General features: G+C 38.4%; 3 protein-coding genes and 1 long non-coding RNA gene across 10 annotated transcripts; 2 read left to right on the top strand and 2 right to left on the bottom strand.

The window, feature by feature from the left end:
- Window positions 1–691: 691 nt before the first annotated feature.
- Window positions 692–2,049, bottom strand: LOC135633137 (probable xyloglucan endotransglucosylase/hydrolase protein 7). The gene is made up of 4 exons (XM_065142253.1): window positions 1,825–2,049; window positions 1,657–1,757; window positions 1,374–1,570; window positions 692–1,284 (listed from the first exon to the last, which is right to left on the bottom strand). The coding sequence occupies exons 1-4, from the start codon at window positions 1,994–1,996 to the stop codon at window positions 894–896; spliced, it is 861 nt and encodes a 286-aa protein (XP_064998325.1). The 5' UTR covers window positions 1,997–2,049; the 3' UTR covers window positions 692–893.
- A 1,648-nt stretch (window positions 2,050–3,697) lies between these two features.
- On the top strand, window positions 3,698–10,096 carry LOC135580872 (uncharacterized). 5 transcript variants are annotated; one of them, XM_065141974.1, is made up of 8 exons: window positions 3,698–3,822; window positions 5,433–5,525; window positions 5,639–5,760; window positions 7,906–8,035; window positions 8,152–8,210; window positions 8,293–8,491; window positions 9,704–9,820; window positions 9,910–10,096. In XM_065141974.1, exons 2-7 carry the CDS (start codon window positions 5,465–5,467, stop codon window positions 9,814–9,816), a joined length of 684 nt encoding a protein of 227 aa, XP_064998046.1. In that variant the 5' UTR covers window positions 3,698–3,822; window positions 5,433–5,464; the 3' UTR covers window positions 9,817–9,820; window positions 9,910–10,096. The 5 variants fall into 5 exon arrangements, with proteins under 5 accessions (XP_064998046.1, XP_064998048.1, XP_064998049.1 ...); XM_065141976.1 differs by having other exon boundaries at window positions 3,710–3,822; window positions 5,439–5,525; XM_065141977.1 differs by lacking the exon at window positions 3,698–3,822 and adding an exon at window positions 3,899–4,084 and having other exon boundaries at window positions 5,439–5,525.
- Window positions 10,097–12,199: 2,103 nt separating this feature from the next.
- On the top strand, window positions 12,200–13,765 carry LOC103978757 (uncharacterized). The gene is made up of 2 exons (XR_010495225.1): window positions 12,200–13,104; window positions 13,287–13,765. It is a non-coding gene; the product is annotated as an uncharacterized LOC103978757 (long non-coding RNA).
- On the bottom strand, window positions 13,493–21,679 carry LOC103978756 (inositol-tetrakisphosphate 1-kinase 1). 3 transcript variants are annotated; one of them, XM_065144228.1, is made up of 10 exons: window positions 21,316–21,679; window positions 19,335–19,416; window positions 19,035–19,067; window positions 17,211–17,331; window positions 16,709–16,801; window positions 15,647–15,766; window positions 15,393–15,569; window positions 15,234–15,289; window positions 15,063–15,147; window positions 13,493–13,980 (listed from the first exon to the last, which is right to left on the bottom strand). In XM_065144228.1, the coding sequence occupies exons 1-10, from the start codon at window positions 21,486–21,488 to the stop codon at window positions 13,883–13,885; spliced, it is 1,038 nt and encodes a 345-aa protein (XP_065000300.1). In that variant the 5' UTR covers window positions 21,489–21,679; the 3' UTR covers window positions 13,493–13,882. The 3 variants fall into 3 exon arrangements, with proteins under 3 accessions (XP_065000300.1, XP_065000303.1, XP_065000301.1); XM_065144231.1 differs by lacking the exon at window positions 15,647–15,766; XM_065144229.1 differs by lacking the exon at window positions 19,035–19,067.

Genomic DNA, 21,679 nt, shown 5'->3' with positions numbered 1-21,679 from the left:
AATGGGGAAAGATCACGTAGGTACTTGCATGGTGACCATTGGTCTGCAGTGCTCCTGTTGGATGCTTCTGATCCAACCTCGACAATGGTCGATTCTTCCAGCTTTTTATGCAAGCATGCTTCAGACATTTAGACTGTTCTTTACGGAACAAGACAAAGTGTGTCCACCGGCGGGCCACACCAAAATTTACGGTTCATTATTGCTTTTAATTATTGCCATTATCATTATCATTTTGATTTATTTTTGTAAAAAAAACTTATCAATATAATTTTTTAGATCTATTGGGATCGATAAATATTCTAAAATTTATAGAGTCATTATAACAAAAAGATAAATCAAGTATTACGGTGTTTCTCTCTCGAAAGAGTGATATCTATAAGGTTTCTAAATAAAATGAGAGAAAGATTTAAATTTTTTGGGTTCGAGTTTTGAGTTAAGTAATTATTGTTTTTTAAGTTTTGAAAGACAAAAATCAAGAAGAGGTGTATTTAATCTTAGTTATTTTTGTCCCGATCTATCTCTTTTTTGAGAGAGACAGATCTTTATTGTTGTTGTTGGAACTGTACAATGATGAATGAGAAGACAGATTGAATTAAGACTAATCTTACTTTCTAAGAGAGTATAAAAGATACACCTAATTGGAGATGGAGACGAATCTGATGACAACAAAGTAAGATGGAATCACGTCGCATCCAATAAAACTGTTCTTCATTTATTCCGGTAAATTACATCCAATACAATTCTTCCTTATTGCATACGTAGATAATCACGCTTCGATGACAGAGTAAAGATAAACAGTGTGACTCGAGCACAAATGGAACCTTATTGCATGATGCCTTTCACCTGATCGGCACAAACACAAACACACACACACACACACTCTGCTATATATCTTAGATGCCGGCGAAGCATTCCGGCGGCGGGACCGGGTACCGGGGCTTGTCGGTGCAGTAGTCGTAGATCATGTGGTTGGCCCTCACCCACCGGTACTTCCTGGCCTGCTCCGGGCTCAGCTGCCGGTACGCCGACCCCTCCCACCAGTTGTTGGGGTTGGAGGCGCAGTTGGCCGGGCCGGGGACGGCGCAGCCCTCGATGTCGAAGTCCTTGTAGTAGGCGTAGAAGGGCGCCTTGCTCCAGTCGATCTTCTCCAGCCCACCTCGCGTCGCCCAGTCGTCGCCCTCCCACAGGGTGGAGTACACTCCCATGGGCTGCACCTTGGGGTACGGTATCCCTCTGCCTTCGTTGTTCTTGTACACCCTAATCGGCACGTCATCGACGGAGAAGCTGCACGTGTCATGAAGCAATCAGAATTCGGTCGTCGTCACAGAGAGAATGCCAGAGAATATATGCATGAACGAGGCGGGCGAACTCACACGACATGGTAATGGTTCCAGAGGATAGTGTAGGTATGGTAGTCTGCCGCAGGGTCGAACCAGAGATTAACTCTCTGCTCCCGGTCGCCCTTCCCGTGAGCGTAAATGTTGGTTTGGACCGTGTATGGCTGACCGCTCCTGTTCCCTAAGAACTCGAAATCCAGCTCGTCGCGGACGGCGTCGGTGTCCGAATTCATCTGCAAAACCCAACCATCGTCTCAAGCTTGTGTACCATACGGACGTGAAGAATGCATGCCATCGAAACTAAACACGAGACACGAACATAGAAAGCGGTGACAGTTCCTGCGGAGTCGCCGGGGATGAGCTTAATCTTCATGCTAACACGTCCGTAATGGTACTTCTTGTTGGAAGCGAACCCACAACCTGAGTTGACCACGGAAAGCTTATGAGTACTGTAGCGAGAACGCAGTGCTGTAGTGAGAGGAAGTACCAGAGGAGGGATCGAGCATCAGTTGAATTGCACTGCCGCCTTGCAGCTGCTTGATGTGAGTTCCTGCCCAGGTGATGCGGAAGTCTTGGAGGAAATTGGCCGGGCGTGCGCCGGCGAATGCGACGAGGGCGAGGATAAAGAAGGTAAGAGATAAGATAGTGGTGTGTCCCATTGTTCTCCTCCTCCTCCTGCCAATACTGGTAATAGGCAGAAGCAGTGAGATGTATCTCCGGAGGGGGATGCTTTTATAGCTGAGAGAGAAGGAAGAGTGGGATTCTGCTTTATTAAGATGAGAGCCCCACGACAGCTTTGGCCTCCAGCTCACGGCAAGCCGACGCAGGGCCCTCGATTGTGACTCTCCTCTTATGACGATGCTATGTTTAACCTTGGGCTTGTCTCTTAGTGCGAGGCTAATTCGATCTAATCGCATTAATATTGCATGAGAATACGTTAAATCACTTGTAATATAATCGTGAACTAATTACATAGACTATGAAGAGAGACACCCTTATAGAATCGTGCATGAATAGAGACATCCTCAATAAGTGTTGGATCACAATGCAGTATAGAGAAATTGGCACCGTAAAATAGGGAAAATATTCCAGGAACTTAATATGCAAACGACCGATGTTTACATCCCCATATACAAGTGTCCAAGCAAAAAGTTGGAAGATTAGGACGTGGCAACAACCATGTCCTTGACTTGGCTGTGATTGCAAGATTCTAATGGAGCTCACTGTAATCACAGTTGAGCAATAATGGCTGTTCTAATTTCCACAATAACAAAAAGAGATGATATGTGGTTAACCATATATCGCTCATCGTCGTTGTCATTCTTGATGTGTGCGTGTCAGTTTCAATAGAACGTGACTGGTCTCATATGGTAAGAGCTAAGAAGACATGCACTCGAGTAAAACCTAGCCTTATGGAGCTTCAAGGGAGGAGGACGACCGCAGTCTCATCGTACTTTACAATGGTCAATATGTGATTGCTAAGTCGCACCAACCATCCTCGACTTGAGATCTACGGTCCCTACTTTGATTCTTTTTCTTGATAAGCACCACCATTTCATGGATTCGTATGGCTTCCATTGGTTGGATGGTGTCTTTATCCTCATGCTCATTAGGTTCCACAATTTAATGTCTCATTAGACGATCCATGTGACGCTGTCCATCTTAACAGGCCTTTGTCTATGATTAGAGAGAGAGAGAGAGAGACCATTGAGTGAATGACTCGATGAGCAGGCAGCATGCATTGAATCGATCCACCCACTTATCCATGCATCTAATTAAGCAAGGGTTTGCATGGGTCCGAATACATACAGATGTATGTAGATCTTTCGAGAGAGAGAGAGAGAGAGAGAGAGTGGGATAATAATGGAGGACAAGTGAATTAGATGGAGGAAGAGTTGCATGTAATACTGTTGGATCAACGAATTGTACTCTGTGACAGACCACAGCGAGCTGTTGGATAACAAGTACAGGTGTGGCAGGAGCCAGCGAGATAGGTTGGCCGATGCGTGACTAATCCGGCCACGTTGTACGTGCATGGCAGTACATGCACGTTAGATTGAAGTGTCGCAGTGTTATGACCACACTTTTATTTCATTTTGTTAAAAGAAATAATTATTATCGAAGAGAAAATAAAGAAAAGGAGTATTTTAGATAAAATGGGTTAAATCCATGCTTGGAAGATGACTTGTTCTTACAGGAATAAAGGATAGCTGCATCAAATCTCGTGCAAGTCGTGATCACGTTTGATCGGCGTTTCCGGTTCGTGTTAAAGTCCAAGGACTCATTAGGCCCATTGTGGCCCATATTGCTCTCCTAATGTAAAGCAGATGGGCCATACGTCTACTCACCTCACCCTTGGCCCAACGAACCCACTGCGGGTCATCCTGTTCGACGGCTCGGTGGTCTCGGCGTTCGCAGGTGGCGCAAGGAAACCCTAGCGCGCGCGGGGTGTTCTTGCTGAGTCGCCTTCGTCGCCGTTTTCAAGGTAGTGAATCTTGATCCCTGGTCGCTTCGTCCTGGTCGATACGCTTTCTTCTTCCTTTTGTTTTTGGTGGGTTTAGCCGATTTGTACCCGTCGATTCCGGTGTTCTTGGCGTACTGGTGATCGGTTTTGGGTTGTTGGGGGGGGTTCTTGCTGTGTGAATCTATCTTCTTGATGGCTGATTGTCACCGGCCGATCCATCTTGAAGTTTCCCCTCGATGCTCCAGTCCAGCCGGCGTGAAGTGATTGATTTCGGCAAATCTTGGTGCGTTTTCGGATAGCATGCACGATCCACTCGTCAGCAGCTCCTTGAAATATTTTTTGCTTTCTTTTTTGGGTACCTTTTTAGCCGATTGGTAGTCGTGGGTTCTTCTGTTCTTATCGTTTCGTGATCGGTTTTGGTTCTTGGGGATTCTTGTTGTGTGGATTTTCTTGATCTCTGATCGTGGCTAGCCGATTTATCTTGGGATTATTCTCCTATTGCATCTTGAAGTTTCCCCGTTGTTTCTCCAGTCCAGCTGGCGGGAAGTGATGGATTTCGGCAAATCTATGTGCGTTTTTGGATCTCATGGGCAATCCACTTGTCGGTTTTTAAATTTTCTTGATATATAATCGTTATCGGACAAATTATCTTGGCATCTTGATGTTTCGTCGTTGGTTCTCCGGCCCAGCCGGTGTGGGGTGATGGATTCGGCAAATCTTGGTGTGTTTTTGGATCCCATCGGTGATGGACTTGTCAGTTTCTTGAAATAGTTTGCCTTTCTTTGGGCATCTATGAGACACCGTATGTAATTGGGCTTTTTGCGCTCCTGCTAAATATATATTGCATTTGTTTCAATCATCTGGTTCTTGAACGCTTTTCTTCCCTGCCGTTGTTGGCCGCACTAGTCTTCTTGCTTTCAACATTTAGATTGCAGATGTCAGTGGCTTTCTTTGAGCATTTTTGTGACATTTCCATGGAAGTTCTTCACTCGGCATGTTTCTGTTTGCTGATCTTCGAAGATAATATGGTCAGTTTGTTAGTCAAGAAACGGATCTACATGTGTGATCTTTCACACAGACTGCATTTTTCCAATTCAGATAATTAAATTAAATTGAACAAGAAGAGTTTCTTTAGCCTTTTCATTGTACAACTTATTGCAAGCATCATTCCCCTTTCTTCCATGTTCCTTCAGTGTTGCTTGGCAACCTGTACTCTCCACTTCCTTTCATTTAAACATATGGGTAGTTTTTCACTTGTGGAAGTTATCATATGTTTTCTGCATCCTCGTTTGATTTACTCTGGTTAAAGAAATTTCATTTTTATGAGATTTTGAATGATGTCTCCGCGTGTTTAAGTGTAAGCAATTGACAAAGCAAGAAGAAGCTAAGTTTTATGATCTTGCATTGCCATGCCTTTCCCTTGAGATATTTGGATCTGCTGATGCTTTATTCATGGTTATATTCTAATTTTTGACATTGATACATATAAATGATACATAAGCATGATAGACGAGTCCTCTGGTTATGCATCTACAAGTGATTGCTTCAAAGCCAGATATATAACTAAAAGCTCATCATTTCAATGAAGTGTTGTACCTTGAGCATTCTTATATTTCATGGTTTAAATGCAGGAACAGTTTGCTGTGTAAAATCAAGTAGTTTAATGTTTGGAATTTCATACGGAGAGCTATTTCTTATTCTAGGGGCTACAGCAGCCCTTATCGGTATACCTTCTTTAGCTTCTTGAGAATAAATTTCTTAAATTTTTATTTAATGAATTGTAGATCTTACTATTATCAGTATAGTTAACTTCATTATTGCCTTCCAATATAATTAGGCCCAAAGGATCTCCCAGTTATTGCTAGGACGGCTGGGAGACTCGCAGGAAGAGCGATTGGGTATGTTCAATTGGCTCGTGGGCAGTTTGAAACAGTTGTGCAGCAATCTCAGGCTAACAAGGTGGTGCTACTTTTTCTTTCTGCTAATCTCAGTTGTCTATGAATAAATCTATTTTTCATAAACATGAGATGATACAAGTGACTTGCTATGAACAGTTTGCATGTCTCATGGAAGGGAATAAGCTTGATCAGTAGAATGCAGGCATCTAAATATTGCTGTTGTTCAGATGCAGTCTTTCTCTATCTTTTTCTTGTTGTTGCTTTCTTTCTCAAGATCCCATGCTTTTGAGCTTTCTTCAGTTAATATCTAATTGTAATTTATAAGTCATGCAAGGTTACATGACAGTGTCGTTTAGCCTGTTATGATGGCATTACACTAAATGTCAATTTGTAGATAACCAGTGGTACGTAGAGACTTCAGCTTTCTAGAACCATTGTTCCAAAGACATGAATGGTTGAAAGCAATTCAGCTTCTTCGTCATAGATTTTTTTTTTTTGCATATTAAGTTAGCTATTTGTTTATAATATGAGAATTGCAACTCATTTCAGTTGCATATGAGTGAAAATGGATTTCTTTTGACTTATTCCAAGATCACTTTCTTTTGCCACGTAAGATTCTTTAGGACATAGTCTGCATCACGGGATTCACAAAGTAATTAAGAAGTAGACTTTGCGGAGAAAATTGTTTGGCCTTCCTTTCTGAAACAGGACATTTTGCTTGTTATGTGAGAAATTTAAGTTGAAAGACTAGCATATATGTTGTTAATTTTATTTCCAATGCAGCTCTTGAGTTGAAAAATACAATATAAAATGATATATGAAATGATTTGAAGTTATGTGAGACTTACGTAATACAAAGAATATGGCGGATCTTTCAAACTGAAAATAGCTATGTTATGATGACATGTGCAGAAGCTATGGAAAGGAAATTTCTTGAGTATAAATTTTTGTTTCTACCATGAGTATAGCTAGGAGTAATGGAGTTTCTTAAGAAAGCCTAGGCATCAGTTCAGGACAATTGACCGAAAATTAACATCGAAAGCCTGCTAACTAGATGATTGGAGTAGGTGCCAGAAATAGCTATAACATATCTTTAATGTTCATGATGCTTGGTGACCTGATATCTAAACTCTCAAGTTTTTTATGTTGTATATAATTTAACCGGTCACTATATGTTATACTTCTTGTTGGGAAAGAAAAACTTTGATATCTAAACTAGGCATGTGTTGAGTTGGTTGTTCATGAAATAATTTATTAATAATGAAAATGACCCTGCTTGTTCTGAAGTATCTATTAACTAAATAGCCCATGCACAAGGTAGTTGTTGACATGAGGAATGTTCTTGTTCTCCAGGAAGCCAACAAGATGTCATTCTATTTTAATGAAAAATTATCCATTTCTAAGGACAAAATATCATAGTAGCACATGATGTATCCAGGAAATAATAATGCTGTGGCATTGGGATGTCCAATTGGAATATGAAGCTTGAGAAAGGAGGAAAGTATGAGGAATTGTGATGAACGTTGCTAAAGCGTGGTTCTTGCGTAAAATGTGGAAAAATTTCTAGCAAGCTGACAATAGGTGGTATGAATACAGCATTGGCGGTTATGGATATCTTGTGTCACCATAAGTGAATTATGTGCTGGTTTAAATTTTGTGCAGCATGGATCACAAGAATTATGGATTTGTAGCATGGGTTACTTTGTGGACACTGGAAACAACTAGGACTAAATTACAACGAAAAATTAATGGACAAGAAAAAAATAGATGAGGCATTAATGATTAAATTTAAATAATGTGTACAGCAAGGATTATTAAAAAGATAAAACAGCCATGCATTTCTATTATTTTTTTGGAATCCTCATGAATTGTGTTTCTCTCTTGGCGAAACTCGATTTTTCTAGAGGAAAAGAAAGTGAAGTGTCTGTAACCTTTTGTCAATACCATGCATGCAACAAACTAGAACTTAATGAAACATAAAATATCTACCAGGGCTTCTTATTTTGTCATTTGTTTTCTTATTCTTTATCTGATTGAAAGAAGTTGAGAACAATAAATCCTATTCAATGTGGTGTATATGATAGTATCTCTTGCTGATTGTTCTGGACAATAGAACATTATGTTTCTCTTTAAGAGAATCATGCTGATCTGGCTCATGTAACTTATCCTATATATCATTGTATTCCTCATAGTATCACATTCTTAGGTACACAAAGAACTACAAGACACCATTGCTCAATTAGAAGCAATTCGTTATGAAATACGTAGCATATCAATCATAAACCCAGGTCCATTTACACGGAGGCTGGATGGACAAGAACAAGTGCAAAACACTGGTATGGAGCAAACTTTGTAGTTCTGATCTATTTCAAGGTCCCTTTATTCTTTGTATTTTTGCACAATGCTTCTTGGAATTTCTACTATAACAAGGCCTTTTCAAGGATATTATCAGGCCTTGACATTGCTGCAAAACCTGATGGAGAGAATCAGCCAATAGCAACAATCTCTAAGGTTTCACTCAACCCAGATAATTATGTTATCATGTTTATGCATCTCAAGTTGCTTATTTCTTGTATTCATTTTCACTCTCCAGGATCTGACTAGAGCAAATTCAGTTTCTTCCAGTCTGCATAGCCAAGCAATGGCTTATGCGAGGCTAGCTGAAGCTCCAAATATCAAATTAAGTTCTTCTGAAACTCACGAAGATGTGTTGAAACTTAATGGTGAAGGCGATCTGCTGACTGTTCTGCCTGTCTCTGCTGAATCTGCGGGATTACTTCCAAAGCATCGTGGTAAATCTCTAGTCACTTCTGCTGCTGATAGAATTCCATGTTTTTATCTAGGTTGAATTACTTTATATATTTTGTACCAATTCTATGAAGTTTTTGTCAAATGAATTGGACTAGGAAAAATAGGCTAACTTTAAGGGACTCTTAAGATATTTAGAAAGAAGACGATGATTGAGCAATGGGCATGAAAGTGAATGTCATTGACCGAGACTAAAATGTCAGCGACCAGTAAGTTTCATAAGGTGCAGTTATGTTTAGATTTTATACACTATGAGTTCCGTAAAGAATACTGGGTGAGAAAATTTTGGATTTTTCTATATATATTTTGACGTCACAAACAAGAAAACAAAAATGTCTTCTACCTCATTTTAGATTCTTAATTTGTAGCTTCTTTGTCTTTTTTTTTTTTTTTTTCATACGCAGAAGTTTCAGAAGTCTCTGTTTGATTTGTTGGTTTTAATCAAGGTTTTAGTAAAGCAGATGATGATGTGTTTCTCTTTTGGAGCTACCTCTCTTCTTTATTGCCTTTGTATGCTTGATGATGTGTTTCTCTTTTGGAGAATCCATTTGATTCTTCTCCATGTTTGACCATTTTTCCTAGTCCAATTCCTCGACTGATTGCAGAAACTTGCTTAACTGATTTCTCACAGATGGACCTCCCATGATATGCATTCTTGAAAATAATACAGAAATGCTTACAACATAGAGAATTTGGACCTTCAACAGATCTGGATCTTCAAGAAGTAAATAATGGTTAACCTAAAACCAAACTGTGCCTGAACTAGATCAGTTAAAAATGGACCATTTGATCAAGTAGCATTTGAGATCTATCTATGACAGCAGAAACTTGTTAGTTTTAATTTTTCACATTCTCGTTAGATTGATGTGTCAAAAGTTTGGATTTTCTCTTTTGGAGCACATGGCTGGTTCATAAATCAATTTTTATATAATCTTGAACGAAGTTATGCATGTACAACAGTAACAAATCTTTACCTGCTATTAAGTTCCGTACAGGACAATATCTCTAGTTAATTAAAAGACAACTTAAACCTCTTTTAAATGTTTCTAGTAAAGTCTTCTTATGCCTTTTTTTTTTTTAATCTCTTGCATCACTAGGAATAATTGACTCAATTTTTTTGATCTTTTATTTTTTTATGTATCAATCATCTGAAACAACTCTTTTTTGTTTTTTTTTTTTGTTTGATGTGATGTCAGATGAAGAAGCAAAAGGTTGCGACATTCTGCTAGAAGCAGTGGTGGAGGCAGAGGTGGCACGCAATGCCAAAGACTTCTTTGCACAACCACAGAATCAAATACCTAATCAGTGAAATGGTAACACTCCTCCTTTATGTTGTGTTATATTAAGAGCTTTGTGACTAGTATGGACTTAAAAAACTAATTGTGGACTTTTTGGTTTTCAGTGGTTTGCGTGACAGCAGGTACACGGACTTTGCGGTTCAAGTATGAGTTGACCCTTCAGCTCAGCTCAGCTCAGGCTTTGGCTTCGCGGTACTTTGTGTTTGTTAGTTGTGTAATTCTCGCTCCTATCTTTGTGCCATACAAGTTAGGCGCAGTTTTTATTGGCTAATTGATTTAGTTGATTGCAAATGTGCTGCAGACTTTGGCGATGGCGACCCAAAAAGTGCTTAGGAACAAAAAACCATAGGGAACAGAAAATCTGAACATTGCAACAAACATACACACAATTCACACGGATTCGCAATTTTAAAACCCCAATAATAAATAAAAAAACTATTGAATTGTGTGAACCACCACACCACTCACTGCTTGGAAGTAGTGTTTAGACAAAAAAGATCACTGGCATTCAGCCACTCGCATCAGCATTTAGCTTTCCTTCAACCAAACGTCAGATTAACATTCTAATCAAACGATCAATCCCTATATATTTTGTATAATAATAAGATAGTAAGTACATGGATGGATGGGGACCTACTTACTACATCCCAAGCTGGAAAACTAGTAGTGGACTAATAATATACCCAATGCCATAACGTCAACCCTTAGTTACATCTCATCAAAGAATGTTATTTCTTCCCTTATATCGTCACTTCCATATCAAAGAATGTTATTTCTTCCCTTATATCGTCACTTCCATATCAAAGAATGTTATTTCTTCCCCTATATCGTCACTTCCATATCAAAGAATGTTATTTCTTCCCCTATATCGTCACTTCCGTAACAACCGTTGTGTGTGCGCACTTCCATAACAACCTGGTTACATCTCAACAAAAGACCAAAAAAACCTTCGTTGGCACCCTTGTTGAGTTGCTTGTAGTTGGCTGTCTGTTGGATTAGATCCAAATTGGTTGGTTACAAAAAGAATCAGTACTCAGAAAGAATCATCGAGAACTCAAATAAATGTCGAGTAAAAGAAGAAAACATGGAACTAATAATACCCACGAGAATCCATCAAGAAGAACACTAAACCCTAACAAACACAGACTACAAGAAGAATCAGTACCCAATACCCACGAGAATCCATCAAGAAGAACCCCAATAGACAAATATTAAAAGAAGAATCAGTGCCCAATAAGAACCATCAAAAACGATAATAGATGTCGAGTGAAATCATGAACTAATACCCACGAGAATCCATTAAGAACCCAACCAAATAGAGACTACAAAAAGAATCAATAACCTAAATGTCGAGTAAAAGAAGAAAACATGAACTAATACCCACGAGAATCCATCAAGAAAAACCCCAACATACATAGACTACAAGAAGAATCAGTACCCTAAATGTCGACTAAAAGAAGAAATCATGAACTAATACCCACGAGAATCCATCAAGAAAAATCCAAACAAACAGAGACTATAAGAAGAATCCAAACAAACTATCAGTTCCTGAAAACAACCATCAAGAACCCTAATAGATGTTGAGTACGAAACGGAAACATAAACTCGGGCCCACAAGAATCCATCAAGAAGACCCCTCGTAGACAGATATTACAAGGAGAATCAGTACCCAAAAACAACCTTCAAGAACATAACAAATGTCGAGCATTAGAAGAAAACATGAACTAATAATACCCACGAAAATCCATCAAGAAAATAGAGATCACAAGAAGAATTAGTACCGAAGAAGAACCATTAAGAACCCCAACAAATATCGAGTAAAAGAAGAAAACATAAACTAATAATACCCACAAAAATCCATCAAGAAGAACCCTAATAGACAGACAAAAAATTTAACAAGTATCAGTACCCAAAGGGAAACATCAAGAACCCTACCAAATGTCAGGAAAATGGAGAAAACATGAACTAATTAATACCCAAAATAATCCAGCAAGAACCTTACCGAACATATATCAACAGAAGATAACACGATTTAGTACCCACAAATTTCCGATGAGGACCATCAAGAACCCAAATAAATAGTGATTCCAAGTAACGAAGAATCAGAACCCAAAGAATCAACAACCCTAATAAACAAACTTGGAGTAAAAGAAGGAGGAAACACGAATTGGTTTCCACAAAAATCCAATAATTAGTACCAAAAGATTCCGACGAAAACCAAGATTATTTACATCAGAAACGACAACAAGACTGAGCACCAAAGGAGATTCCAAGAAACAAAGAACACTATTACTGCGACATAAGAAATAACAGAGGAGAAGTCGTCATCACACCATATTTATTGTTCCAAATGCGGTGAAGAGCAACGACAAGACAAGGAAACCACCCTAGAACCCTTCCCTTTCCGACGACTCCGCTCGAGGCCGCTTATATGTCGACCGGAGAGCGAGTCCTTATATGCGCTTGCCGATGGTTCGATGCGATGACTTACTCCATCGGAACTTATAGCTTCACTGGAATCCATATGAGCCCTTCTGTTTTCGTTATTCCCATTTAACTACTACTCTTCGTAGGTTTTCCCACCAAACGAGTGTGTATATATATACACACACACGTGTGTGTGTGTGTGTGTGTGTGTGTGTGAAATTATAATTTTAATTGGACGAATTCACCCAAAAATAACCCATAATAATAAAAAACATCAGTTAACCATACAATTAAAAAGGACAATTAAGATTTATTTTTTTTTGAACTTTAAGTTATATTTTTATTTCTTTGAAATCTGTGTTCTCTGCGGGCACGAAAAGGAAACGTGCGAGAGAGAAGGTGATAGCTCGTACCAGATCATGTCTTGTCGTGTGCTAAGGCGAGGCTCATCATCATCCATCCATTCGCCGACCTCAACACCAATTCGTGGCCCCAAATCGCGTGCATTAACCTCTATTTAGCTCATCGCACCGAGCTCCTGCAAAGGCAGAGAGGACAGGGAGAGTGAGCGAGAGACGATGGCGTCGATCACGGGGATGTTGGCGTACGCCGTTCCCATGTCGTGTACCAGCAGCAGCTGCAGACCCAGGGCTTCGTCTCCCGCGTCGCCGGGCGGCGGCGGGGGATGGATGGGAGTGGTGTGCTCGTCGCGGCCGCAGAAGAAGGCGACGGCGCACCACATGAAGACGAGGCCTAAGAAGACGCAGCCTTGGGACGTCAGGCGAAAGGGCCCGACCGCGTACCCGCCTCTCCCCGTCCTCCCTCCGGATTGGACCCTCGTCCCCGAGCAGGAGCAGGCGGCGGCGAAGGAGGTGGAAGAAGCCCCGTTCTCTTTTCCGTGCTAGCATTTATTTCCTTTCGTCGAGTTTACGGTTTGCGTGCCAACTGTTTGATGTTTTGCCATTTAACTATATGCTCTGCTTTTCTCTGAGAGTCGGTCCCCATCTGCTTAAGATTAATTTCCATGGAAATTAAACGATAGACGATCCCACAGTGGCGCTAAATCGGGAGCAAGAAAACTAGGGGAAATTTCAACTTCCCGAAAGATATCATCGTCTCCGGCACCAAACACCAAAATCCGAGGACACGAGGGAGAAACCAAACAAGAAAACCTCGAATGCATCCATCACCTTTATCGGGCGGAAACGAGGCCGGAGAAGTCATCTGTCGCTTGAATCGGTGATCAGCCAGCCACAGGGGTTACAAAAAGGCATTCAGACAACAAATTTATTGGTCATCACAAAGCCACTGCCATAGTGTTGGGAAATTGGGATTACATGGATCATCATGTTACCATTGAATGGAACAACCATCAGCCATCACATGAACAAGCAAAGAAGAAATGGAGGGGTGGAATGCGTTTGATAAACAAACCAGCATGCAGTGACATCAGTGATCAGCACTTTTTTTGTCTGCGTAATGCAACCATCCAGATTCATAATCCGGTCATCAGAGACTCTTTTAGATTGTGAATCGTGGTGCCATTTGGATCATCATCATCAAATTCACCAGCAATTCATTGACAAGCAAGCAGCAGCAGTCACAAGCCATATATATATATATATATATATATATATATATATGGTCTGGTCAGTTGCTGCTGCTTAGTCGCTTTTTGTACTTGCTACGAGCCATGCTTGCAAGGAAGTCGATAAATATGTGATCATATCCTGGCATTTTGCTATAACCTGCAAAGATTTCCAAAATGCACAATTAGTAAGAAGAGTAGGTTTGGAGTCAAAATGTGGCACAATTAGTAAGAAGATCTAAACTTTCCTAGTTATAAGAATACAGTGTCCCATTTATTGGAGTTTAATATCATACGAAACAGAACGATGCAGCAGCTATGAAGTAACCCTCCGAAGGTCCGGTCCTTCGTCGACAAGGAGTGTACACAAGGAAGAGGGAATGACAAACTTATAATGCTCATAAAGCCCCAACATTTAGTTTAGTTGAGAAGATAAACCAATCCATTAGGGTGCAAATCAAATCAAATCAAATCGAATGGATTGTTATTTGAAAGGCTACCAACTTTGATAATAAATAGATTCACTATGCACTTATCAAACAAGGAAAGCTTATCTCAGCTGTTTCCAACCAAACTCATCGACTCAGCGTTTTCTGATAAATTTCAGCAAAAACAAACAAATATAAGATATTTTGCATTGTTTACAATTCTAATTACACAGACTAAGATCTTATTATTTTGGATTTTAATTCACAAGTACTTCTGGTGTTGGATTTAAATAAATTTAATAAGACATACTTTCATATAGTTAGCTTTAATAAGTGCACCAAACTCACCAACTAACCATTGCTTGCATTCATGGCAAACATGAAAGTTCAGAAATTATAATTTTATGGTCTGTTGTCATTTCTTCTGACAGGACTGGTGATGGAGATATTCTTGTTTCTCTCTCTTTCTTAATCTTCAATACTTGACAGTTTAACAGGAAATCAAACAACCAAAATAATAGTACACAATACCAAGGTTTAAGATTATTCACTCCTCAAAACCAAATTTTGCATTACATAGAGATGTACACCCACAAAATACCAACTATTCTTGGTCTATTTCTTTTTCTTTTTTATCATTCCAAATGTTCCGTAAGGAATCTGAATTTTCCAATTAAAGATAGAAACACCTCAAAAGAGAAAATATAACAAAACCAATGTATGATGAAAAGATAAAAAAAAAGGTGGTCATCAGCTTGAAAATAGTGTGAATAAATAAGCTCCACTTTCAAAAAAAAAAAAAAACTACACTTGCCTGGAAAATAGTTGATATCGATGACATAAAACCCGTCCCTTGTCCCATGCTCTCTTATTATGTCTATGTTGAATAATCGAAGACCCTAATGTGACACAAAGGTGAGAACAAAAAAAACTTTAAAAACCTACAACTATTTGGATAATGCACATAAATAAGAAATCATCTCACCAGACGACGACGGAGCTCCCTAGCAAGCTTCTCAAGCAATGGCCTTGGAGGAAGCTCTATAGAAGGACAATATCGAAAGAACTCACACTTCACATAATACAACATACTTATTGTCAGTTATGAAGAAACCAAAGGCCACATATGTTCCAAAGACTTTACCAGCAATGCTAGGGTCCAAGTCGGCATCATCTGCGGATGCTGCTGCACAAGAAACCCTGGGAAACTGAAAGACACCGGTACTGCTTAATAGTTCGCGCTTACTGACATCAGGGAGGGAAAATCGACGAACAACCTTTATTGCCTCTCCAACAATATAGACCTTGAAGAGAACACCACCTGTACAAGGGTGAGAAAATACATTTATACAGTACATGACATAACCTGGAAGATGGCAATCAAGAACATGCTACTACCATGATTAATGAATTCTTGGAGAACAAAGGGAGGATCAAGCTTTGACAAGGAGAATTCGTCATAGGCAAGTGATAATTCGTGTGACTTTGCACTTCCATCAACCACCAATGGTTTGGCGACTGCAAATAGGAGAGAAAAAGAATCAACAAGATCACAGAGAATATTTCCATGCTTGAATTACCAGCTAGAAATGTAGCTCACATCCTTACTCACCTCTACTATAGTACATACACTAAACAGTGAATTAGATTGTAGACCACATTTATCTATGGCTTAGTAAGTAAAAGTACATCAAAATCAAATGTTTACTAGCCTGACTAAACAGGTGGTGCAACATACATGTGACTTAAGGGTGCAACAGCAAACTAACCCAAACATGGCAAGGGAACAGGACCCTCTAGGAACACATGCCTCCCCTGTATTCACATTGACCTATTTCATAAGAACAATTTGTCATTGGGAGTACATACTACATGAGTCTCCCCATTGGGCCAGGAATATACATGGGCTTTTTGAGTGCAACCTGTCATACACATGGACCTCCTCGCTCTTAAATAAAACTTCTCATTTCTTTCATACCACAAGATATTCTTTCATCAATTTAGATCAAATTTGTGACCTCATATAAGACAAAATGCGGCAGATCATTAAGCGTATGAGTAATTCAACAGTTAGTCATCAGAATTTTATTCCAAAAATTGATAATTTTATGATTTTAATCAAATATAAAAGTTATCATCATTATACAAAACATATTTGAGCAATCTAAAACATATAATATGTATGCAATGGATATGTTTAGGCTGAGAATATAAAACATGAGAAATATACTTCTCAAATATGTCTGAATATTAGTTACTATTATAAGAGTTGAGATACATCAAAATACTGTTTTCTAAGAAAAAGTAAGAAATTCTATCACATGTATCTATTACCGTTACTACTATAAGAGTTGAGAAACATCAAAATATTACTTGAGCACTTGTTGTAATATGTAACAAGAACACCAAGATGCAAATAATAGTGATGCTCATGACAAATTGGGCACCGTTGTGTCTTACCCAATGGTAGAGCAAGTCCAGCTCTGCTAACTGCATCCGGGATCGATGATGAATCTTTGGTGATAACTAGTTGCCTGGGAGTGCCAACTCTGCCTGGAAATTGGAAATGATAGTTATGAGTCAATTAGATAGTTTTAGATAGACTGGAACTACGACAAATTTCTATTCCTGCTCAAGAAAATTGCATCAGAATATTATAAAATTTCAGTGAAACCTTTTAAGAAATAGAATATCTAAATTAGGAAATCATTTTTCAATATTATGAGCAAGCTTTAATGTGACTGATGGTCAATACCTAGCAATCATCATTAAAATTAATAAAGAAACTAAACTAAATGTCCAACTACAAAATGAACATAAAGATGGTCGTATTATTACCTAATGTAGATATATGGTAAGTTCAACTTGATAAAAAGGAAAGCAAGAAACAGAAAAGACATCTGACCAAGCACCAAACCCATTTGACATACTACATATTGAAGCAAACTTTGGTTTAACTTACCATAGCAGTTTGATAAATTCAAATCAGCTACATCCTGAAGCATCGATTGGCGATTGTACAAACGTTGTATGGCAGCTGGTGGGTCAAGGACAGTAACTTCCGGATGATTTTCCATATAATCCTTCAAAGAATGACAAACAAAACGAGTAAAGATATGAAAAATTAAAAGGCATAGGTAGTGCAAATTCAATTTGCAAATCTCATATCTATTTCATTTACAATACACAAAAAAAAAAAAGAATTTCATACATACATTTACATTCACACTTAAAACCAAAAATGGAAGATGAGTGAAAGACTTAAAAACTAACCAAAAGAAGGTATTCAACTATAATACTACTTCAAGCATACATACTTCAAATATACTTAAAGCATGTAACAAGAAACCTTGGTATATAACACCTGTATTGGTCCCTTGTTAGATCAGTACATACCGCCCATACCAGGCGGCATGCAGTGATCGGATGAACCCTGATTTTATATAGTAGTACTATAATGTCACATAACTATATTGATGGTAAATTTGTTACTACCTCTTATTTTGAACATGTATTGTTAATTGACCATGAAACAAGTCAAGAATAAAGTAAATTATGTGGATATATGTTAGAAATCTATTAAAAAAATATCAAGCGCACTATGTGTAATTAAACTACTTATATTATAAGCTATAATTTGGTGCAAAGCTCATGTGGAATTTTTTTTTGTTGAATCTTGTGGAATTAAAAAAATATCAAGTAAATCAATTTTTGTGCAAAGCTATAAATTTTTTTTTGAATCATTTTTTTTGTTGAATCATTTTTTGGAATTCATCCAAAGACTTGTATGAATTGTGATTTTATATACTGTAAAAATTACTTGCATTTAATAAATAATTTCATATACTGTAAAAATCATATCGTGTAGGTTCGATTTTTATTTGGATGAATCTTTATTGTTTTCTGATAAATTTAATTGTATTACAGCTGTTGTATCTAAGTACACTGAAAATTATATGATGATATTTATTTGTTCACAATGCTAAGTCTATAAAATTGAAGTATAAATATTATAAAACATATTAATCAAATATTATATATATTTAAAAATACACATGCCCTCATCGTGTCCGTGTCCATGCTTATTAGATTCAAGCATACTTCAAATATGCTTAAAGCATGTAATGAGTAAGCTTTTATCAGACCTTTTCTTAGTCAAAGGCAGCCATGTAATTCAATCGTAAAATATTCAAGTAGTTTAGTTTACAATAGAGGTTCACAAAACATATTTGTAAAAGAAGATCTAGAATCTGCTAAAAGATAAATTATAAAAATTAAATAATAGAAGAATATGGAGAGGTCATATACCTAGAAGAACTAAAAGCACACGAACTACATCAAAAAGAATCTGATGAAGCTAATGCCACAAGGATCCAGTGTACCAAAACCAAAATCTAGTGCAGCTAATTCTATAAACACCTGGAGTTACATGGCAACCGTATGAGACTTAGCAGACAATATGAATTAAAATCCTGACATACAGGAAATCTTGCAGCTTCAAGTTTTAACTACCAAACAATCAACCATGACAAGAAAAAATGCATGCATTCTACTTAGGTCATTACACATAAAGATAAGCTTTTAACTTTACCATGCTTTTTTGTTTACCACTTGGTATTACTTCAGACTTGATCATCATTCAAATGTACCATTCAGAACTTCTATGATGCATGAATTACGTTAGGGTGCAATTATGTACTGTTCAGACATCGGAGTCATTGATATCAAGAGATAATATTGAGCCCACAGAAGGTGAGATACTTCTATGATCCTTAAATTTACTAACCTCCAGAACTTGTTGCCACTCTTTTCCAGTCAACTGAGAGAGAAAAAAAGGAAAGATAAAGAGCTTATCAGTCTCGATACGTTTAAAATCAATCCATAATAGTTGGATTAATGGGTCTTCCTCCCATAATTACAGAAAGCACCATTGAGCTCTAACAGGACAATGGCAAGCAGTTTGATAGTTATTTCCATGGCAAGAATTACTGGTCTATCTATGAAAAATCAACATCAATCATCCTTAAACTAGTTATCCTGCGTAATCCATCAAAAGAACTTCAAGCGTTAAAGGTGACCAGCTGACCTTGTGCAGAATAATGTCAAAAGGACCTTGATCTAGAAGAAGCTGGCTCTGGTCAATGGCGACAAACACAATTCCTTTCTTCCTGCACCCCATAGTACAAAGTCTAATCAATTAAGTTCACGGAATCAAATACTAGGCATGTCTCATGATATTTAAGTCATTAAAATGGCAAACCAATTTCCCTAAGATAAATAAGATGAATAGACATAGAATATCAGTAGCAATAGAAAATTCTTTAGCATATATGTGAAAACCCCATGCGCATGCTTTCCTTGTCAAGAAAAAGGAGTTACTCTTCTCCTAATATAAAATCTAATGGTCATTGTCAGTCAACATCGTCTAAAACAATCAAACCACAACAGTTACCAAGATATTAGATGGTTACTTGATCAAATGTGGCTTGGACCTCAAACTGAAGTGGGCAATAGCAAAATTTAGATCAGAATGGTAATTTAGAAGATAAAAACATTGATTTGACACTCGAGAAACTGTTGGTAAAAAGGAAAACAGAAAATGAACCAAGTATTCAGCAAGAAAAAAAAATAGTAGTAATATGCGGGATTAGAAGAATAATCATGGAAATCTACAACTGACTTTACAGTAGACATTCTAAAAAAGGAAGTAAATTATATACGGAATACATTCATCTAATACTGTTCACAATAGCATTCAAATAAGCATACTATCCAATATCCATCATAGATGAGAATTTTTTTCTGCAAAGTCAATAATTTGCATAAATGCCATCATCCCATATTTTCAACAGCAATAACCAAGAAAAGACCAATGAGACCAAATTAAAAAGGGTTTATACAAGAAAAAGCAGTAGTCGATCCCAGATATTTAGGTTTAAATATGTTGATTGTTTCTTGTTATTAGGTTCAAGAAAAATAGCACTAGATAATCTGAAACCTTTCTTATGGTTCCCCCCAATATTTCCTCGGTGTTCTGCTATTATACTTGTCATGTCTAACCTGTGTTGGGACATCTCATATCACAAGCATATTTAAAATTCTTCTTCAAGTTTCATTAATAAATTTAGTTTCATGTAACAAATAAATGAATAAAAAGTCAATAAATAGCTAGTTTCTGGCAAAGCAGATTGTTAAGGATAAACCTTGATACATGAAAGCCTGTAAAGTCAATGTCAGCAGACTATACCCTTTAAAACCAAGAGCTAATAGAAACAGGAGAGGGTTGGCAGCATAGCCACAACAGACAAATGTCAACCATGACGATATGACATGCTAAGGATCCAAGACTCCTATAATGAATTATTATAGTTTTGACCATTTCAGGAGACTGAGCCGTACAAGGAGCAGAATTTCTGATCTAAACAACTGAAGATTCTAGAAAAAGGACCATCCCCAATAAAAACCAACTGGCGAATCAATACCACTGTTTTGCTGGTGTATAACTTCCTCCAGGAGAAATAAAGTGTCGAAAGCTTTGTTATAGACTCTTTCGGGAGATAACACTCAGAAACCAGCATTAAAACGTATTTCCCACTGTGTGTCGCATAATAGTCGGCTAGGAACCCAAAAATTAATCCACAATTTTGTGGATCTCTTCGTAAGTCATAAGTAATGACTGCGCTAGGGTTTTCTCCATATCAAGCTTCATCAAAATCGACATATCTCACGATAACAAGTGAGGCACGGAAAAAAGGTTAAAAGACACTAAAAAGGCATTCATTCGCACGAAGGAAAAAAAAATACTTTTAACTCTTAAAAGTCTCTCCTTTTTCTTTTTGCCTAGAAACCATTAAAGATTCCCGTCCGACACTCAATCTACTGACGATCAAAAGGTGAAAGATCAAAGAAAAGTGGGAGAGAAGAGCAATTTAGTGGTATCACAAGAACATCTGGGAACAAGGTTTATCCCCAAAAAATCAAACATCCGATGGCCGAGAAAAGACAGAAAATTCTATCAAACATGGGGTCCTCGTTCCCTGTTCCTCTCTTTTCAGGGAGAGGCTTACCTGGCCAATGCTTCCAGTTTCGGCTGGAAGAAACTCTTGACCTTCTTCGACGTCAGAGCGTACCCCACGACGAGCGTCTGCTGCGGCGGAGGCGGAAGCGACATCGGCGGCACCCCCTCGTTCTCCTTATCCTCCTCATTCCGAACGTAGGAGATCTCCCCGATCAACCTCATGGGCACCCTCCTTCTCACCCTTCTTGCCCTCCCCGAACCAACCCCTAAACAACCCACGAGGGATCCGCAAGAAACCACGGAACCCTACAAGGAGCCCTCCGTCGTCCTCGATCGGCCGGCGTAAAGAACACGCGCGATGGCTTCGATCCCGGGAGGCGAGGAGAAGGCCGAGATGCCACCCAGAGACCCGA

Source organism: Musa acuminata, chromosome BXJ3-3, assembly GCF_036884655.1.
Source record: "Musa acuminata AAA Group cultivar baxijiao chromosome BXJ3-3, Cavendish_Baxijiao_AAA, whole genome shotgun sequence".
Lineage (NCBI taxonomy): Eukaryota > Viridiplantae > Streptophyta > Magnoliopsida > Zingiberales > Musaceae > Musa > Musa acuminata.
Note: the sequence above shows the minus strand (reverse complement) of the source record. Positions and strands in the feature narration are given on the sequence as shown.